General features: G+C 54.4%; 8 protein-coding genes across 8 annotated transcripts; 4 read left to right on the top strand and 4 right to left on the bottom strand.

Annotated features, from left to right (window-relative positions):
• Window positions 1-131: 131 nt before the first annotated feature.
• On the bottom strand, window positions 132-1321 carry J4E93_007939 (uncharacterized protein; the record flags this gene model as incomplete). The annotated part of the gene is made up of 2 exons (XM_049345842.1): window positions 132-473; window positions 587-1321. The coding sequence occupies 2 exons, from the start codon at window positions 1319-1321 to the stop codon at window positions 132-134; spliced, it is 1077 nt and encodes a 358-aa protein (XP_049196775.1).
• An 871-nt stretch (window positions 1322-2192) lies between these two features.
• J4E93_007938 (uncharacterized protein) lies at window positions 2193-2799 on the bottom strand (the record flags this gene model as incomplete). Its single annotated transcript, XM_049345841.1, has 4 exons — window positions 2193-2315; window positions 2365-2418; window positions 2472-2580; window positions 2684-2799. The coding sequence occupies 4 exons, from the start codon at window positions 2797-2799 to the stop codon at window positions 2193-2195; spliced, it is 402 nt and encodes a 133-aa protein (XP_049196774.1).
• A 470-nt stretch (window positions 2800-3269) lies between these two features.
• J4E93_007937 (uncharacterized protein) lies at window positions 3270-4555 on the top strand (the record flags this gene model as incomplete). Its single annotated transcript, XM_049345840.1, has 2 exons — window positions 3270-3750; window positions 3807-4555. 2 exons carry the CDS (start codon window positions 3270-3272, stop codon window positions 4553-4555), a joined length of 1230 nt encoding a protein of 409 aa, XP_049196773.1.
• A 2187-nt stretch (window positions 4556-6742) lies between these two features.
• Window positions 6743-8616, top strand: J4E93_007936 (uncharacterized protein; the record flags this gene model as incomplete). The annotated part of the gene is made up of 2 exons (XM_049345839.1): window positions 6743-6747; window positions 6879-8616. 2 exons carry the CDS (start codon window positions 6743-6745, stop codon window positions 8614-8616), a joined length of 1743 nt encoding a protein of 580 aa, XP_049196772.1.
• Window positions 8617-8905: 289 nt separating this feature from the next.
• Window positions 8906-9733, bottom strand: J4E93_007935 (uncharacterized protein; the record flags this gene model as incomplete). Its single annotated transcript, XM_049345838.1, has 2 exons — window positions 8906-9334; window positions 9617-9733. 2 exons carry the CDS (start codon window positions 9731-9733, stop codon window positions 8906-8908), a joined length of 546 nt encoding a protein of 181 aa, XP_049196771.1.
• Window positions 9734-11174: 1441 nt separating this feature from the next.
• J4E93_007934 (uncharacterized protein) lies at window positions 11175-11471 on the bottom strand (the record flags this gene model as incomplete). The annotated part of the gene is made up of 2 exons (XM_049345837.1): window positions 11175-11326; window positions 11387-11471. The coding sequence occupies 2 exons, from the start codon at window positions 11469-11471 to the stop codon at window positions 11175-11177; spliced, it is 237 nt and encodes a 78-aa protein (XP_049196770.1).
• Window positions 11472-12140: 669 nt separating this feature from the next.
• J4E93_007933 (uncharacterized protein) lies at window positions 12141-14708 on the top strand (the record flags this gene model as incomplete). The annotated part of the gene is made up of 3 exons (XM_049345836.1): window positions 12141-13911; window positions 13960-14362; window positions 14411-14708. 3 exons carry the CDS (start codon window positions 12141-12143, stop codon window positions 14706-14708), a joined length of 2472 nt encoding a protein of 823 aa, XP_049196769.1.
• A 1154-nt stretch (window positions 14709-15862) lies between these two features.
• Window positions 15863-18090, top strand: J4E93_007932 (uncharacterized protein; the record flags this gene model as incomplete). Its single annotated transcript, XM_049345835.1, has 2 exons — window positions 15863-17078; window positions 17126-18090. 2 exons carry the CDS (start codon window positions 15863-15865, stop codon window positions 18088-18090), a joined length of 2181 nt encoding a protein of 726 aa, XP_049196768.1.
• Window positions 18091-19840: the final 1750 nt, after the last annotated feature.

Here is a 19840-nt window from a genome sequence, read left to right as displayed (position 1 = left end):
ACTTCCCACCTTTACCCTTAAGTTTACTCACATCGCGGCCCGCGTACACGGCCATACCCCGTCTGCGCACACGTCAGTCAAATCATCCACCAAAGAAGCCCCCACTCATCTCCCAAAACAACAAATTCAACTCACTGTACACCCAAATCCCCCGTCGAAAAAACATCCATCCTCTTCAACCCAAAGCAAGCAAACATCTCCACACTCCATCGCCCCAAGCCCCTCACGGCCACCAGCTTCTCGATAAGCTCTTCGTCGCTGGCGCTAACCAGCATCTCGGCTGAGAGTTCGCCCGAAGCGAATTTCTCGGCGAGCCCGTAGATGTACTCGGCCTTGCGCTGCGAGAGACCTGCTGTACGCAGCGTTGCGATGTCTTTTGTGAGGACCTGAGTGGGCGTTGGGAAGGACGGGTGGGTGTCTGGGAAGAGAGCGGTGAACTTTGCGCGGATGGATGAGGCGGCTTGGCCTGATACCTGTGGGGGATGGTTAGTTCTGGATGTTCGTTTTAAAGTCTTCTTTGTATGTGACTTGCGACGATATGCTCCAGACTCCATCTACCAGCTCACTCATATCACCATCCACATACCTGCTGTCCAATAATCCCCTTCCCCAGCGCCTCAAACGGCCTCACCACCTCCCTCAGCCCCTCCGGACTGAAAATCCCACATTGATGCCCTCGCACCACCTTTTCTAGTTTCGGATCCGTCTTGATGAGAAAGTCCTCTGCTTCTTTCAGCAGATTATCGATATCGGTGCTCGCGGCTGGAATGGCACCAACATCGGGTGGAACAAGTTCTTTTGCTTTCCGTTTCTTGGCTGGAGAGGGGTCGGTGGGTTTCGCGGGGGAGGATGCGTAGGCTTGCACCACGTGCGAGCCGTTGGGCGTGGCTAGGTTGGCGTTTGTGGTGTGGGGCTCTGCTGGACGGGTGGTTGGGTCGGAAGAGGGGAATGCGGGGGCTGAAGAGAAGATACTGGCGCCGACTGGTGTGGGTGTGAAGGGTGGTGGTTTGAGTGGTGATTCTGATGATGGTGCTGGTTTTGATGCTGTTTTGCGCTTCTTGGGGAGCGGTGTCGTAGGGAGCGGTGGAGTTGAAGCTACTAGATCTGTAACTTTGCTTCCATTGGCTTTCTCGTCCACAGTAACCTTGTTCTTCGTCTCGTCCGATTCTACCGGCGCAGATGTTGCTACGGCCTTGCGCTTCTTCGTGGGTACACTCGCTTTGCTCACTTTCTCATACTTTGCAACACCATTCTGAACTTTGGAATCCAATGCAACTTGCGTACTACTGCTGGCGACGCGAGCGGAACGTCTCAAAGACATGGTGTGATGGCTGTACAGGTCGTTGACCGTTCTGATGAATAGGATGGTCTGACGTCATAGGGTTAGGATATGAGAGGGCTGCGAGACTTCGACGACATACTCTTTGCTTCAACGCCCTTAATGTGAACATGAAAATGGTCAAAAGGAGAATGTTTTGTTAGTTGCGCAAGTGGGGAGCTTGACGCGATGCGCGGGAAGCTATTCTTGAGCTGACGCCTGGGCACATGACAGCGTGGCTGACATATCCGGAACCCTGACATTGCGCATTCCTCGTATGCTACATGATCGGCATATCACTCGCTCCATATTGAAGTATGGCGAGGCACAAAAAAGCTTACTTGAGTATACAAGATTCTGGGTATTTATAGGCATAAGTACTTGTTTCGCAGCATTTATTGATGCTGACCAAGGACGAAATAGTAACTTGAGATTGACTGATATTTTCAACTAAGGACGACTATTCAGATAGATCTTGCTACATCTGTTATCACGACAATTCCATGTTTCTGGCCTCAGATGTGCAATACCGCATCACTTCATGCCTGATTAGTTTTTGAAGTACACAGAGAGTGCATGTTATTTATCGTTTTCCTGTTGTATTTGGGCGTTGCTTCCGAAGCCAAAGCCAATCGTCATGCCGTGACCGCCTCCTCAATAAGTCATTTCCCACGGATTGCGCGACGAATGCCCGAGGCTGAAAATACGCGCATATGTGAAAGCTCTTGGGAGAACACGCAGATAAGAAACGGATTTCCAGACGCAACAGAGGGGAGTCCTGTACGAAATGTGTTGGTATGGTACAATCTATTGCGCAACCTCAGACTCAATCCACCAAGCTCCAATTGATCACTCCAGACTCGGTATATACATTCTAGTGTCCGGTGGCCTGGGCGGCGTTCTTCTGCCTCTTCTGGATGACCATGGCCTCGAGGTCCTCGCGCTCAGCCATCTCGGACTCGATCTCTGTGATGAGCTCGGCAAGGTATGGTGTGTCCTTTTGTATTGTCAGCATCTGATATTCGGGGTTGAAGCGATATCCCTACATCCTCGGGCTTAGTCCACTCCTCCTTGGGCAGAAGCTGGTGGGACATGGAGAGCTGCCGCAGGTTAGCCACATTTGCCATGTCCTATATATCTTGTTGGGCAGTACCTGGAAAGCTCGGCGCAGACGGAAGACACGGTCGTAGGCTTCCTGTGGTCGGAGACGCTTCAGGGCGGTCTGAACTACGTCGTTCTCCTCGGGGAGCAAGTCATCGGCCCTGCATCACAAATCCCGTCAGCCCATCGTTCCACACTCGGCTATCTTCTCCACCGCCTCCTTCTGTATTCGTGTATGACCGTATCCGGATCGGGGCGCCGTACCTCAGACCGAGCTGCCTGTAGCCGGCGGCGTTGCAGTACCAGTTGGCGAGCGGCTTCATCCAGCGCTGCAGCCACGGGCGCTTCATGATGTAGGGGGCGAGAGACGGGGCAGACATGATTGCGGGTGTTTGACGGCGGATCGGAGGGGTCGAGACGGGTGCTGTCGTCAATTGCAGTTTTGACAGTCGGAGGTGGTGAGGTCGTAATGCGAAAGAAGCGAACGCCAATAGGCCGGCGGGCAGCGCTTGGCCCGCCGCAGGCCTTGGTCTTAATCAGCGGCCTGTCCCCACCCGCCAGAGCAACTTCACTCGTGCTCCATCCTAGCTCTGACGTCTGCCCACAACCGCCCTCTCACACGCTCCCGAGCGCATATCCTGGCACGAGGCCCGCACACGACTGAACGCTTCCACCACGACTCCCTCACTGCCCGTCCGCCTGTCAATGGAGCCGAACAATCGCTAGTCATCGTGTTACTCAAGTGCTGCGGGGTTTCCGCATCACTGAGGCACCGCACAGGGGACGACGGCCTGTATGCGCTCACCCCTCTCGCCCCGCGCTCTGATTCAAGCTCTCTAACAAGTCGGCCATGGCAGTACCCCTAATGTCGACACACGAACCCGCGCCGCCGTCCCCGCCTAACGTTCCCGACCGGTATGCGCCTTCCGCCGTGACAGTTGAACCGCGAGACATGTCCACCCCAAACCAGCAGCGCACCTGGAGCTCGCCCGTCGCCGCCCTCGCCGTCAGGGTCTCCAAGCTCCCCGACAGCTCCGTCAATGCTCTGTGCGGAGCGTCTGCCGGAGTTGCTTCGGGCATAGTGACGTGCCCGCTCGATGTTATCAAGACCCGCCTGCAGGCGCAAGGCTCTTTCCGCCCCAGGACGTACACCGGGCCAACGCGCACAGTGTACAAAGGCCTCACCGGTACTGCGCGAGTCATATGGATCGAAGATGGCATCCGCGGCCTGTACCGAGGACTCGGGCCCATGCTGCTTGGGTACATCCCAACCTGGGCCGTCTACATGAGCACTTATGAATCTACGAAAAATGTTCTCTATCCTCAGATGGGTTAGTCACACACACGGGCGCCCGAAAGCCTTTTGCTGACGAAATTGATATCACAGAGAACAAATGGCTTGCTAGGACCATCGCCTCGTTGTTTGCTGGTGGCTGCTCGACGCTAGTCACCAATCCCATATGGGTCGTCAAGACAAGACTCATGTCCCAGGTCAGCGCCCGCGCATCGCCCGAACACCGGCCGCCATGGCACTACACAAGCACCTTTGACGCCTTTCGCAAAATGTACCTCAAGGAAGGCATTGCCTCGTTCTACTCAGGACTTACACCTGCGCTTCTTGGCCTCACCCACGTCGCCATCCAGTTTCCGTTATACGAGTTTCTCAAGATGAAGTTCACTGGCCTGGAAATGGGTCAGACAGACAGCAAGACCGAGGATGTGCACTGGTTTGCTATTGCGCTGGCAACAGTCTTAAGCAAGATGACGGCGACTTCGGCGACATATCCACACGAAGTCTTACGCACGCGTCTGCAAACACAACAACGCTCGCTACCCTCGCACTCCGATAATCATGTATCGTTTCGAGGAGGCCAGCACGACCGATTTCATACCCGCCCCCCTGGCACGGCTTCGTCGGATGGCATGATAAATCTACCCCGCTATCGTGGTATCTTACGAACATGCACAGTCATCCTCCAGGAAGAGGGATGGAGAGCATTCTACAACGGAATGGGAACTAACATGGTCCGTGCTGTACCTGCTGCAGTCACTACCATGTTGACGTTCGAGTCGTTGAAAGCCGTCCACCAGAAGCTTAAGAACGAGGGTAGGAGGATAGAGCACGATGTTGAGTGACGACAACTATCTGCAATTCGTCTCTCGATTCACAGGAACCGATCGGCATCATTACCGGGCGTTTAGTCATGGGTTAGCAGTGGAAATATCCCAGTGAGCACTCCTGTTCTGTTTGTTCATACGTTTGTACGCACAGGGCAGCATTTTCGGGCACTGTCAGCATCAAGCTTTGGCGTTTGTAGGGCAATATGGTCGATTTCCTATAGGCTGTCGCAAGTGCGAGCAGATTTAGCACTTGGTTGAGAGGCACCACTTACATGATTATCTAAATATACTACTAGGAGAACATTGCTTCTAACATGTGCATTGTTGCCAGGTCTCCTGAACAAAGCATGCCAACAGGGCGGTCAGCGTCGCAAACGCAGCGCCGCATGCGCTGAATTCATGAGTACCGCCAATAACGGTGAGTTGACGTGTCTGCATTCTTCAAGTGAGCGAAACCCCATTCGCTGATGATGGAATTTACAAACGCCCACGCCACTCGCCCTGGTTCCGGGGTCATGCAGGCGCACCCTTCCTGAAGTGCCCATGCTTCACGCGTTAAACTTCACACCCTTCGCTAGGCTATATACCTTTTATGCAAATCGTGTCCATTGTCTTGGCTTCTCAGGCGGCACACCATCATGATTCCGTGTACCACTCCCGCAGAGCCACATATAAACCCACCGCCCATACCTATCCGCAGCCAGCTACGACACGACTCAGCATATCAGAAGAGGCTGCGCGCTATCATTTCTGGGCCTACGAATGCAACTAGTGTTCCATCGTCTCCTACCTCAGAAACTCTTTTCGACGAACTTGACCGGGAATTGAGGGAATCAGAACAGAGGCTGACCAGCGCCAATTTGGAGGGAAAGAACATGAGTGACAAGAGAGAGTGTCTGTTCTGGGATAATTGGGAAGGGAGCGATACATCGACTGAAAGAGGGCTCAAGAGTGACAGTGGTGGTGCTCCGGGAGACGGCTGCTTCAGTGAACTCGAATATGAAGCAAGCGATGGAGACGATTATCCCGAACCATTGAGGCCAAGTGAGAGAAGCGGGTATGCTGTGGAGCAGATGGTGGTGCAAGGGCGCGTGCCGGCACAACGAGGAAGTCGCGACGGCCCACCTTCTGCCATCCACACTGATCACACAACCCGCTTCAACTACAGCGCACCATCTTCCGACTACAGTGTCGAGACAATGGACACGAAAGTGTCCGACTGGCTGGCACGAGGGTTCCACCCCTCTGAGTCCCAGGAACCAGATCCTCCACGACAGGTCTCCAGCAACTCTGATCGCGCCTTCCCTCCCAGACATGCTACATTCTCGATTTTTCCGCCAACGTCTCCGTCGACCGGTAACAAAGAGTATACACCACCCAGCAGCCCCTTTGCTCGACCTGCTTGCCCGATGTCTCCGTTGAATAACGGAAGAGATGTCTACGGTAATTACATACCTTCAAACAAGAAAGACTACTTCGCTCCGCAGTCTCCTCCCATGTCGCCCAATATGCAGGCCATCCCAGAAAGCCGAGTCTCTTCAGACCAGGGTCGATCTTCACCCATGGTGCGTCTCCGTGGTGGTGGTTGGAATTTCAAGGGACTGTGGAAGACCTCCGATACTGGAGGTTCTGATCAAATCCCTGGTTCAACTTCTATGCCACATCTGACTGGCAAGGATGCTGTTGTGCGGGATTTACCTACAATCAGACACGCTGGGCACCCGGAAAGTCAGGCAGCGCGAAGTGTGCGATCGCACTTCTCCACTACTCGCGATGGTAACGATACAAGGACAACACAAGGAATGCCAGCCAGATCATCACCTACCGACACTAGACGACATGGTCAATTCCCCGTTGGAGGGGGCGACGTCAGGCCAGGCTCGAATACGCCAGATTCTGCAGGCACTGACGATAGTTCCGTTCCCCGAGCTCGCGCTGATGAAATCTTGTATCAGTACTTTGGGGCTCAACTATCTCCGCTCGTACCAGCATCCCCGGGGATGACACCATTCACCGTTCCAGGGCATCAGACAACTCATCGCGGAGCTGATGTACCAGCAATGAATGGGCACCGCTCGCCTCGTATCGACGGGACTCTCGCTCAACTCAACTCTCAAAGTGCGCTTTCCCCTCAGAATGACGATGCGCGCGGCTATACAAGCCCCTCACAACCCGAAACAAAGACCGAACATATGCCATGGGATGCTGTAAGGTCACAGAAGACTCCGGACATTGATGACACGACTCCAAGTCATGTGGTTAGTCCGAGGGACAATAAGAGATGGGATAGAAATAACCCTCCTCCGCCACCAAGACTCCCTCCGCCGAATCCACCCAGATTTCTGCGAACTGATCCTCCCGATGATGACGATGATGATGCCTCCGAATACACCGACGATAGCCATCCAATTTCCTCCGTGGTAACCGCCAATATGGGTCATGATCAGCTAATTGACCTTCTGGACTTGAATAAGACCGATGTGTACAGGAGAGTTGAGCGTGAGCGCGAGATTCGACGTATACAAGCACAGCGAAAGTGGCACGAGGAAGCAGATCGTAGACGCGATGTAGACGTCAGGGGGCAGCAGGAGGTGCTGGGATCGCGAGAGCCTGATCTGGACACTATCTCACCGGACGACAGCGTCACTGCAGTAATGCGACGCCAGCAAGTCGAGAGGTGGCATGACTCGGAGCGCCCGGCAGCTATTGACGAGTATCGCCCTACCAGTTCACCGACACCTTCGCAATATCTACCTCGTCATGGGCCTATCACACCTAAACCTCGGGCCATTCCCCAACAGCAAAGCGACCGGGTTCACACAATTGGCTACCCCTCTGTTGTGCCAGCCCCGGCAGCCTTTGAGCCAGCTTCAATCAAGCGCAAGCACTCTTTGCAAACAGTCCTCTCCAAGGCAGGAAAACTCACACGCCTGATCCTCGCTGCTCCTTCAGATCCCAAGTACAAGACGTATTCAGAGCGACAACCTCCAGTAAAGCAATCAGGAATGAGCGCCGATGCCACTGGATGGCCGAGAAGTGGAAAAGCCTCTACGGCAAACCATGGGATGTTCATGTCAACTCAGGCGCCACAGCAAAGGACTATTTTTAGCCGCGATCGGCCGCAGACTAGTGGAGACGATGTGAAGAAGTCGGACAGCAGGGGCTGGGAGCATCCAAGAGGCAGAAGAGCGAAGAAAGTCGAGAAGGTGGAGAGCAAGAAACGTAGAGGGAGGTGGGGACGAAAAACAGATGAGGAGACATCCGCTGGAGACACTCAAGTCATCGATTTTGCGTCCCAAGACACAGCTCGGTCAAAAGGTGCTACACGGCTTCAACACCCTCCTCGCGCACGTTCGCCCTCACCAAGAGCTCTAGCGCGAGCCGCTGAGCCTCCCATCGTTCATATGTCCAAGTCTTCTGCATACCACCAGCCGGAACCCGCCTTCACGCCTAGCGACGCAGCAGGTACACCGCAAACAAGATTCGGTCCACCAGATCGCGAGGGAAAGCTATATGTCCGTCGCCGCGATGGAGAGGTCCTACCATTCAACCCTGCACTGGGATATCCGTACCACTCACGTCTCAACACCTACTATGACCACAAAACGGTAGATGCCACAACGATGGCCTGGCTACAAGGCATCCGCGCACAGACTGATGCAATCCCTCATTCCGTCATCAACATGCGAGGCGGCGACGGTAGCATCACTTCCGAACTACGTTCCACGCATGGCGAAGCAAGCAGTCTGGCATCACACCATCACCGCCTCACGTCAGCAGCAATGAGTCTGGATAGTGGCGACGAAACAATCGATAGCACCGATATAGACGCCCTACTTATGTCGTCCATGCATCTCAGTTTGGGTCAAGTTACACACGAAGCTATAGCTGCAGTCAACAGCACCCATGGAGACGGAGGGGACAACAGGCCTAGTTCTGATGAAGCACACATTCGATCGAGTTTTAGCACTGATTCTACGGTGGAGCTCAGGCGGGAGAAGAAGGTCAAGGAGAGTGCTTGGCGGAACGAAGACCAAGCTAGGGCTATGGCTATGGCTATGCATGGTTTTGGGTAAGGGGATTCGGGCTTGGGAACTTGTCGGAATGATCATGGAATGAATCAGACATGAACAAGTCCCCGAGTACGAAGGGGATGACACTTTCATGGCTTTCAGGGCTACAACAAACCGGCATGTAAGCCAGGTCAAGATTTCACTTGCATGTCTGCAGCAAAATCCCTAAAAAAATCTCTATGGCATTTCAAGAACGCCCCACTCTTGCCAAAAAAACAGTGCCCTTGTTATACAGAGCTGAGATTCCATCCAAAAGAACGCCATCCAATGCCAACGCATCCCCACCAACCCCTCAATAATCACAATGATCATAGTCATAAAGCGAGCCCATACCCGCAGCCGTAAGCGCAAAGTCAACCGTCTCGCTCCTATCCCAAAAGTACTCGCGCATCCACGTCGACACCATATCGAGAGCCGAAACGGCCGAGTTGCTCGACCACACTTTTTCGTGGCGGGCCCAGGAGCCATGCTGCCACAGCGTGTCGGGATACCGTTGCTGCAGCAAAGGAAGTAGCGATCTAGGTGCTGCGGCTCGCGTGCCGTGTAAGATACCCGTTTGGACGAGCGGAGTGATTCCAGAGGCTATGCTCATGATGGCGATGAGATGGGGGTTTAGGCATTGAGCGGTGAGGAAGGAGGTAGCTTCTACCGGTAATGTGGTTGGTGAGAAGGAGCCGGGGATGACGAGGATGTCGAATTCGGGGGCGTTGGTGAATGAGTTCTAAGGTAAACGTCAGTTACAGTGCGCAGGAAAAGAAAGTTGGGCGAATAGAGGGCAAGGGGCTCGTTGTTGACCTTTACCTCCCTGCCAGACTTGTCAGAGATGACTACTTATAAAAGTGCAGTCAAGACCAGGCGAATCCAGCATCGACCAAAAAGGGTTGGCTCTTCTTGGCCAGAGGAGATGGCTGTTTGGAAGGGTATGGATGGATAGATAGATGGGTTGGGTGTGTCGTGTCGATCCATGTATTCGATAACGCAGCAATTCGAAGCTTTAGCTCACCGTCACCGGCATTCTTGTGCCAGCCGTGACAGGAAAACTGCCCTCACCCGTCACACTGACATAACGAATGTCGATTTCGTCCACGGCGGAGTCGAGGGCGGAGGCCGTGGGCTGCATTCTGCTGATTCTGTTGCGCCCGACCATGGCGAGGAGGTCGAGGGCGGCTAGGTCCGCTAGTTGGATTTGGGAGGTGCTGAGGACTAGCACGCCGATGCGTAATGAGGATTTTGAGGGAGGGGCGTAGTGGATGTTGAGGTCTTCGGAGGAGGTTGAGGAGGTGGTGCAGAAGTAGAAGAGGTCGGCTTGGCTTGGGAAGGATATTGCGCTTCTTGGTGGAGACGGCATGGGGAGACGTGACGGTCGGTATGAGGGAGTGGAGATTGAAGTTGAATGATGAACAGGTGTTATGCTCGTATGAGCTGGTATGTATGGTAATGTTACCGTGCGGCCTCAGGATGGCTTTATACACTCCAGGCCGTCAGCCCTCTAAATCCCTGAAACCAAGGTAGCAATGGACAGGGCAAGAGTATTGTCAAGCGTCATACGGATACGCATCCCCCACTGTAAGATGATCTGCATTAATGAGGTGCGGCTCAGCCCCTTGGTGCCCTTGGAAGCTCGCTGACTCAGTCCGGTTAGAAGCCGTTCGTGACCGACTGCTCCCGACCAGAATCCTATCGTGCAACAAGGCGTACACAGGCCCATATCGCTTTGCGTTCGAATCAAGTTGAATACGTGTATCGCCTATAGTCACTCCAATGTAGATGTAGCTGCCTGTTCTTCACCTCGCAGACTGCCGTGATGAGAGACTAGGCATCGCAATTCGCATCCATGCCAGTGGACGAACGCGTTCGGTAAGCGGCACGCGTAACGGGAGCGCCGAAAACGCGGATAAGCACTTGAACGCATTGAAACACCTCCAAGATGATTAGACGGTGGCTGTGAGCGGAGTTAAAGGAAGAAGTCGGAGGACGTTCAGATTGAGCTCAAGGCTAAGAGGTCCGGCGGAGCGCCTTAAGGCTCAGGCACCAGATTTTGCTGGTCAGCTGTTGCGGAATTACATCAGTGCCGGAGATTTGTTGTGACCAAGATAGCAATGGGAATTGTAATGGGGGAGCGCGGATACGGTGGCTGAGAGATGATGCGTGGCGACCCGGCTTCAGCTCGTGGCATGTGACGTCTGCGCGCCGCTTGGGGCAGGAGCAATCTGGTGGAACACCGAGATGCCGCGACGCTGGGGACTGTGATGGCGCATGTGCACCGCTCTTGACTCTATCGGACCTCCCTGAAACGATTCGAACGTGCTACATTGTTGGTGTCTTGACCTGCATCGCGCTAGAAAGCGACTCTGGTATTTCACATAGTCAGGTGTGGATTTAGGGTGGGAGGGTATTCTTCATTTATTCGCTGCATCTACAAAATCGCACCAGATGTAGAGGGCCGTGGCGGTAGCTCAAAGTCAGAGCGTGCGCGCAAACACAGCCGTGAAATCCATCGCTCGTTGACCCAAAAACAATATAGAAAAAGGTTGTCGTAGATGCACGCTACGTTGCACTCTCTAGATGTCCTTGGCCTCACCGTCAGCCTCGCCGGACTTGACGGTCTTGCCAGTCTTCTTGATCTTCTCGAGGACGGTGTCGTAGGATAGCGAATCGGCGGCGGTGATCTCGGCGGTCTGGTTCTCGAGCGAGACGTTGTACGACTCAACACCTGTCGAGTAGTTAGAACGTGATGCCTGGACCGCCGGCGCGTGCTGCATCGGAAACTGACCCTCGAGCTTCTTGAGGACGCGCTCGATAGCGCCAGAGCAGCCGCCGCAGCTCATGGCAACGTTGAACTTGTAGGTGTGCGTCATTGTGTAGGAGGTTGTAGGTGGTGTTGGTAAGAAAGTTGGAGGTTCAGTGCGGGTCGCGGGGCTTCGATGTGGCGTGGTTGTGTTTGTTTGATAACCGCGAAGAGAGGAGCTGTGACTAGTATATATAGGTATGACTAGCGGAAGGACGTTGCGAGGAGCGGATGAGCAAGTTTCAAGATGGTGGTGCAATTCGGCTAGATTGTTATAGATTGCCGTCGCGCCCCGCTGACAGATTGAGCCTCCATCACGACATTTCCGGGTTGTGGAACCGCGCGCGCCTCAGCCATGTATGTACAATGTCCGTGTCTCGTTTGACATGGCGATACTTTGTGGCATGAAACATGCTCAGTGGGGGTTCGCAAGCAGACAATTAGGTGTCCTCATCGATGTTCTGACATGGGGACACGGTGTCTTGGATGCCGCGACCCGTAAATTGCCATGTCCAACTTGGAAGTCTCGCATGTGCTGAGCCCGTTCCTGCAGGTGAATTGCTGAACCCTGAGGCCGCGCCCGCCCCACGTTGGCTAGCGCGGGGCTCAAGCTGCATCCCTCACACGCCCAGGCGGTTGGGCGGTGACGTCGCCCACTGCCGCCCGTAAACACGGCCAAACATTTCTTGCCCATGACTTTGAGTACAGCAGCCAGCCAGCAGACGACACAACCCGCACTATGGCCAGCAATATCCTGTTCCTCCCGTTCCGGCGCTCGCACTCTGTGAATCTCACCGACGCCATCAAGCAGTACATATCCTCCAAATATGACCAGCATCCCGACATGTTCACCAAAGACCTCGAGACTATCGAGAAGCTGCGGTCCGTCGCCACCCACGCCCAAGAACCCCACCCGAGCAACATCCCGAAGCTGCAGCAGTACGCCGCCCAGCTGATATGGCTGAGCGGAAAGTTCCCCATCGACATCGGCGTAGAGTTTCCCTGGTATCCTGCGCTGGGATACAACACGAGCCGCCCGACATCGCGCAACAACCTCCGCTTCGAACTCGCAAACATCATGTTCAACCTCGCGGCCATGTACTCCCAGCTGGCCATGTCGTCGAACCGGAGCACACCAGACGGGCTGAAGATGGCAGCCAACAACTTTTGCCTCGCAGCCGGAGTCTTGTCGCACTTGAGGAATACTATTCTGCCGGAGCTGCGGACAGAGCCACCCGAAGACATGGACCTCATGACCCTCGAGTGCTTGGAAAAGCTCATGCTGGCTCAAGGACAGGAGTGCTTCTGGCAGAAGGCTGTCAAGGACGGGATGAAAGACGCGACCATCGCCAAACTAGCCGCCCGCGTATCCGATCTATACAACGAGGCGGGAGACGCAGGCATACAATCGGACGCTATCAGCAGCGAGTGGATACATCATATGACGGCGAAACACCACCACTTTGCGGCTGCTGCACAATACCGCGCAGCCTGCGATTCTCTCGAGAAGCGCAAGTATGGCGAGGAGGTTGCGCGGCTACGCGACAGCCTTACGTGCGTCAACGAGGCCCTCAAGGAGCAGCGCTACATCAACAAAGTTGTGCTTGCAGATCTCAATGGCTTGAAGAACCGGATAACGGAGGACCTGAAGCGGGCCGAGAAGGACAATGACATGATCTACCTGCTACCTGTACCACCAAAGGCAGAGCTTAAAATCCTCGATCGGGCCAACATGGTAGTCTCGAGAGTTCCCAAGGAGATAGCCGAGTCCAATTCGATGCTGGGAGAACGCGGCGAGCTTGGCCCAGCACTCTTCTCCAAGCTGGTGCCGTACTCAGTACATCTGGCTGCTAGCATCTACGTAGACCGCCGAGATCGATTAGTCAATGGTACCATCGTAGAAGAGCTAGAGTCATTGACAAATAAGATTCACGAGGTACTACGCAGCTTAAACCTGCCTGGCTCCTTGCAGGCTCTTGAGAAGCCACTAGGACTTCCCCCTGGTCTTGTCGCACACGCTGAGGAGATCCGTCAACAAGATGGCATCAACCGTCTCTTGCGCTCAATGGAGGATACGAAAAAGCTCATGTACACCGACCAGGCTATATATCAAGAAGGTGTCGATATCCTGAGGTCCGAAGCGACAGAGGACGAAGGCGCACGACGCAAGTTTGGCACAGAACGCTGGACACGACCACCTGCAGAGCAAGCAGCGCCTAAGCTCTATGCCCAGATCAACGAAATCGACGGCTACTTCAAGGCTGCTACTAACAGTGATAATATTGTAAAGACGAAGTTGAAGGAGAATGAGCACTTCATACGACTGCTCAGTGGACCAGATCACGAACTCGAAAACTATGTCCCGAGCGGCCGGAGACCTGCCATCACTGGTGATGTCGAGCGCGAGGCCGGCAAGCTTCGTGGCAGCTTCAATGAAGTCAGCAGGCTCGAGAGTAGGCGACGGCGGAAGATTGAGGCCTTGCGCACAAAGGCGAAGCAAGACGACATAAGTAAGTCCCGCGCATCCCTACACAAGCCCTATCCTGACAGCAGGCTAGATCCGGAGCTGTTGCGCGAAGCTGCTCGCTTAGAACGGGAGTACCCTATGCAGACAATCGAGGCTGTGCAGTTTGAAGGGCTTTTCGACAAGCGTCTTCAGATGTACGATGCCGACCAAGATATGATCCAAGAAGAAGAGAAGGAGCAGGCCGAAGCTATCAAGCGGCTGCAAGACGCAAACGCGGCGTTTTTGATCGCTCGTCGTGGCGATCAATCCACCAAAAAGCGTGAGCAAGCGTTGCAAAATCTAGAAAACGCATACTTCAAGTACAAGGAGATCATCTCGAATCTCGACGTTGGGCGAAAGTTTTACAATGACTTAGCTAAGATCGTAAATCGTTTTCGGGATGAGGCGCGCACTTTTGCTTACAATCGCAAGTCAGAAGCGTCACATCTAGAAAGGTATGCAGATGCAACGACTAGTTCCGACGCCTGTGCTAATGGTCCCAGCGATCTCACTACTCGAATGAGCTCCCTCGGCCTCCAGCAAGCAACAACAAACTCATTACATCAGCAGAAAGCGGCAGATGCACAAAACCCACATTATGGTGCGACTGCACATGCGGAAGAACCTCTGGCAGCCCCAACTCCCACGAGAGCAAATGTACCCCCGCCGTCTGGTATGTGGACACCAGAAGTTGGAATCCGGTTTGGTGGGGTGCCTACATCATCCGGGAACGCTCGACCTTCTGCTGGTCCTCCACAAGATGGGCGGTGGGACCCTGCACAAGGCCTAAAGTTTGGGTAGATTTGGTGGCCTGAAGCGTCATGCTATTAGCACAAGTAGTATATGGTCGAGATGTGGACCCGATGCACATGCACTTGTGCGGCTCTGCGAAAACACACGATTGGGACCAAATATGCTATTATTATCGTAGCTAAGTAATGCATCTCACAACGTTGTCGAGCATAGGAGCGAGGGCTTGGTTTGTGGGGACATGGGAGTACGCCTTGAGAAAGTGCGCCTTGCGACGTTGGTTCGAGCGAGGCAGTGCAGAGAACGCTCAGTGGGCCTACGGGTAATGACCTCAGGGACGCGACGGCTCGCCGAATGGCCTTCGCGCCAAAGAATCGCGCGGTGTGTGAAATTGGGCCAGTAGTGTTGCCCGTCGGATTGGTCGCCGAGGATGTGATTCGAACGTTTTGTGACGGCTCGGCATCACTTTGATGTTCTCAAGCGGTGTCGTCGACCGCCCGCCGTAGCCGGCTATTAGACGCTTCACCAATGGACGGCCCGCGTGAATATGCGCAAGCTAAGTCGTTGTATAAGGCTGGGGCGGAGTGGGCAGTTGTACACAGTGATTCCCCAAGACCGGATGCCAGTAGCGGTCAGCTCTATTCCACCGAACCTAAACCCGCGAATTGCTTTGCGACTATCACGCGACAACGATCCACGTCGGCCAGCGCGTATCTCCCAGGGACTCGCAGCCGCGCTTGCTTGTCGCCATTGCTACCGCCCACGTCCAGCTCCCTCGCCCGCGTTGCTCCCGACGTCATCACCGGCGGGCAGAAGAACAACGCATAACGCATCCCCTAGCTCGTGGTTTCACGTCTCTCAAGAGTCTGAAACCAAGGAACACACAAGGAACTTTGCAGCGGGCTCTCCCATTGCGGGGCTAATTATAGCGGACTAGGCCGCTTCCAGCGCCGTCGCTCTTCGTGAGGTGGGCTGTGTCCTGCGACCGACGACTACACTGCGCCTCCTTCACACTCACCAGCCTCAGCAGACAAGCCAGTAACCCGACGACATTGCGTGTACCTGGAGGATATTCGACCACTCACAGCCGGCCCTAAATTCTTGGTGTCTACGAAACTCTCCACGTTGGCCCAAGCGCGGCCTCCAGGGCTCCCTCCTCCACATCCCACCTATTCTTGGGCACACGCGAATCCAGTACCTACATCATGGACATCCAACAGCGAGGGCGCTCTCCCTCAGTCGGCCAGCGCATTCATAAGGCGCACTCTCCCTCGCCCAGCCCACATGCGCCCTTCCAGCACCAGCACAACGTCGGCCTGGGCTTCGATCCTGCTCAAGACCCATCCTCGTACGCCGTCACCAGCGCGGGGCTAAACAACACGCACTTCCTCACCACCACCCAAGGCCAGCCATTCCCCCAGCAGAACACCTTTGCCGACCCAGCTTTCTTCCAAGCTGCGCAGAACATTTCGCAGCACAACACTCCGCAATTCGGCCCCCAAGGCAGCAACATCTCGCCCGACCCACTCGACATCGCCAACTCCACCAACGCCGACTACGCCAACTTCTTCCAGGCCAACGACCTCGGCCAGAACCAATCGCTGCCGTCGTATCTTGGCAACACGCTTGACCCGCACATGCTCGATAGCCAGTCGCAACACAACCAGTCCATCGACCCTTCCGATCTTATGCACCAGATGGCAGCCACACAGCACAACGCGCCTACCCCGCCGCACCTGCTGCCCAACATGAATAACCATCATTCTCCGAGCCCACATGCTTCGCCGAACCTGAACCAAGGCCCCTTCAGATCACCCGGCCATTCGCGACACACGTCGTTAGACCCCAGCGCAGCCTACGGTCAGATTACGGAATGGGGGCAGATGGCGGGCGGGTTTGGCCAGCACAGGTCTAGGTCTAGGGGCAACAGCGATGCTGCGTCCTCTGTACACGCATCGTCGGTGCACAACTCGCCGTACCTGCACCACCAGGACAGCTTGGACAATGAGCAGCCATCACCCCTCATCAACGCCCAGAACGACCCCCAGCTGTTCCAGGACCCTGTCCCAGGATTCGACCGATTCAACCTGAACAGCAGCAATGCGCACATGAGCGCGGGTAACAGCCCTCACATCTCGCCTCGTCTGCTTCCGACGAATCAACAAGTCCTTCCGCAATTCCAGCCCGAAAGTTTTGGTCTCACCCAGAACATGAATCCGTATGCGCCTCCAGACATGAATAGCTACCCAGGTCAAGCTGAGCCGTTCCCATCACTGAACCAGCCTGTGCCTGAGTTCGGTCAGGCCGACGCCATGTCGCCGCCGGAAATCAACATTGACTTCGCACCGCCTTCACGGCAGGCAAGCTTTGAGCCACCCAAGCCCGAACATCAAATAGATGCGCTGAGCCCGCCAGACAGATGTAAGCAGTCCAATGAAACCTACCAACCATCCCTAACAGCGAAACAGCACGCAGCCGGAACAGAACTCGCGCCAGATCCGATCCCTTCAGCAGTGCTAGCTCGCGCGCATCAACACCAGGCTCGGACGTGAACCGCTCACTTTCCCCCCACGCTGCAAAGTCTCGTTCTCCTTCGCCCTCGAATAAATCCTCGCGCCGTTCTTCTACATCAAGCGTACCCAATCGCGACTACATCTTGGATCTTGCAGATCCGTCGCGACCTGCGCCCGCGGATGGCTCCAACCCAAAGCGCACCCAGAAGCATCCGGCAACCTTCCAATGCACGCTGTGTCCAAAGCGCTTCACTCGAGCCTACAACCTCCGATCGCATCTGCGCACACATACGGACGAGCGTCCGTTCGTCTGCAGTGTCTGTGGCAAAGCCTTTGCGCGCCAGCACGATCGCAAGCGACATGAAGGTCTCCATTCGGGCGAGAAGAAGTTTGTCTGCCGTGGCAATCTCAAGAATGGCAACAACTGGGGCTGCGGTCGGCGATTCGCCCGTGCAGATGCTCTTGGACGTCACTTCCGATCCGAGGCAGGCCGCGTGTGTATCCGTCCGCTACTCGAAGAGGAGGCGCGCGAGAAGGGTGAATGGGATGGCCAGAACCAGCAGCTGAATAATGGCAATGGCATGTTCGCACCAATGCCAGCTCAAAACTTTGGCGGTATGATGCCCGGGCAAACTGGCTTCGAGTCGTTCCCTCAGGCTGGTGGCATGCAAGCCCCACAGCCATTCCTGCCCGCTGCCATTCTCGCTCAGTACCCAGCACTCGCGGGCATTCAGTGGGATCAGCTCCCAGCCGGGCCGCCAGACGACGACGGCGATATTAGCGGTCGCAGCAGCTTCGATGCTTCTAGTGGAGGCGAGTACTTTGAAGAAGAGAGCGACTACCAGCAGGGCGGTCAACAGCCCATGTACGCTGGTGGAAATAACAGCGGGTGGGTGAGCGACTCGTACGACGGACGGTAACCGTTCTTCTTCACGCTCTGCTTTCTCTGGCGGCCCTCATCTCTTTACGATTCTGTAACGCATTCACGACTTGTTTCTACGAACCATATGCGCCTGTGCCCTTCTGTCACTTCATGTTCCTTTGTTTGGATACCACTTTCATTGCTTTCGTACGCGCCCAAGGGTCGTTGATACCCCCGGATTGGAGACTATCAGGGAGTTTTGTTTTGGAGATGGGCCTCGACGCCTGCTTGCTGCTAGTTTTGCTTGGTGGCGTTTAGTGATCTATTTAGACGGAAGTATATACCACACGAAATGCAGCTTCGAGCTTACACTCTGATCTTTGGTTCTTTGAGATGTGATTTGACTGGTGCCTTGGCTACGCTGGGGATTGTATTGATGTATGTGACTCTAATCATGCAATACGGGCCGCCAGACGAAGATTTTATGTGATTGCTATTCTGATCGAGCATGGCTACCAACGTGTGTTCGCTTGTGTTCCTGCACCGCGTGTTTGTGAAAGCAAGCACACGAGAGTTTCTAGGCTCGTTCCTGAACGGGCGTTTCGTAGGCTTCTGCTTTGCAGAGGCGCATATAGATACGCAAATTGTAGGATTTATCGTCATGATATTGGTTTCTGCTATATCTTTCTTAAGACACTCAGGGAAGATGCGAAGATGCTCGTTGTCAGCTTTTCCCTGAGTTATATGCGTGATTCCCTTCGCGTCCGAAGGCTGCACACATACAGAGCAAAAAGTAGCATGTAAAAAGAGAATCCTAATATTAGAGTATACAAATAGTTGTAGAAAAAAGATGCAGACAATCACGCAAAAAGTACGGAATTCCTAGGGAATCTGCGAGAGCAAAAAAGGAGAGTGGGCCTGACCGGGATTCGACTTTACAAACGTTAGATTCTAAACTTCACAAATTCAAGGCTATGATAACTTACACCCGGGGCCTGTCACATAACAGATACTCTGTATCCAGGATAATTTTCCCGAAGCGACAATCATACCACTAGACCATCAGGCCGACTTTTGTCTTGTTGATGACAAATTTCGAAAGTAAGTGGTACTAGTACTTGGCAAAAACCCTTGGAAATACATTGCGAAGACGCCAGGAAAGTCACTGGGTAAATGGAGTCGCGTGGGAATGTTGGTTTGAGGCGGCTGGTGCAGATTTGGTACGTGGACATGGTGCGCAGTGGGGCAGTGGTATATCTTAGTCAGGGTGGGACGCTTCTAATCATGGAATTCACAGCCTCACTTTACTCCTTTGGGAAGACTTTGCGAAAGAAATCTCGAACTTCTGGTCGACCTTGACCGTCTGTGCTGCAAAACATTGATCGCGCGGATAGCAAGATCAAGCCGCAGACCCAGCACGACATCGAGATGCAGACTGCCCAGCACAACACCACCACAATCAGATTGCATCGTATATACATGCAAGGTCGGCATGCAGACATCACAAGACCCCGATCTTGACGTCTTGGTAAAACAGAATAGGGCTGGGCGCATCTCCTTATCGCACGCCTCATTTGCCCAGTAAAGTGTCACCGAAGCTTATGCGCAGTGGGTGGAGAGCCGATCATACAGGCACAACTGTACGTCCTGTGCATGGTGACGGGAGGGAGCCGACATCGCTAAACCTATGGCGATCCCCCCTGCAACTGTGCGCTCAACAACTGCTACACCGACATTTTGGCGCCGTTGCGTTCAAGGTGAACGGCATCGCGAACGGACATGCTGTGCTTAGGCGTTCAACGACTATC

This window comes from Alternaria ventricosa (genome assembly GCF_023758065.1).
Source record: "Alternaria ventricosa strain BMP 2768 chromosome Unknown scaffold_15, whole genome shotgun sequence".
Classification (NCBI taxonomy): Eukaryota; Fungi; Ascomycota; class Dothideomycetes; order Pleosporales; family Pleosporaceae; genus Alternaria; species Alternaria ventricosa.
This window is presented reverse-complemented; position numbering and strand designations above follow the sequence as displayed.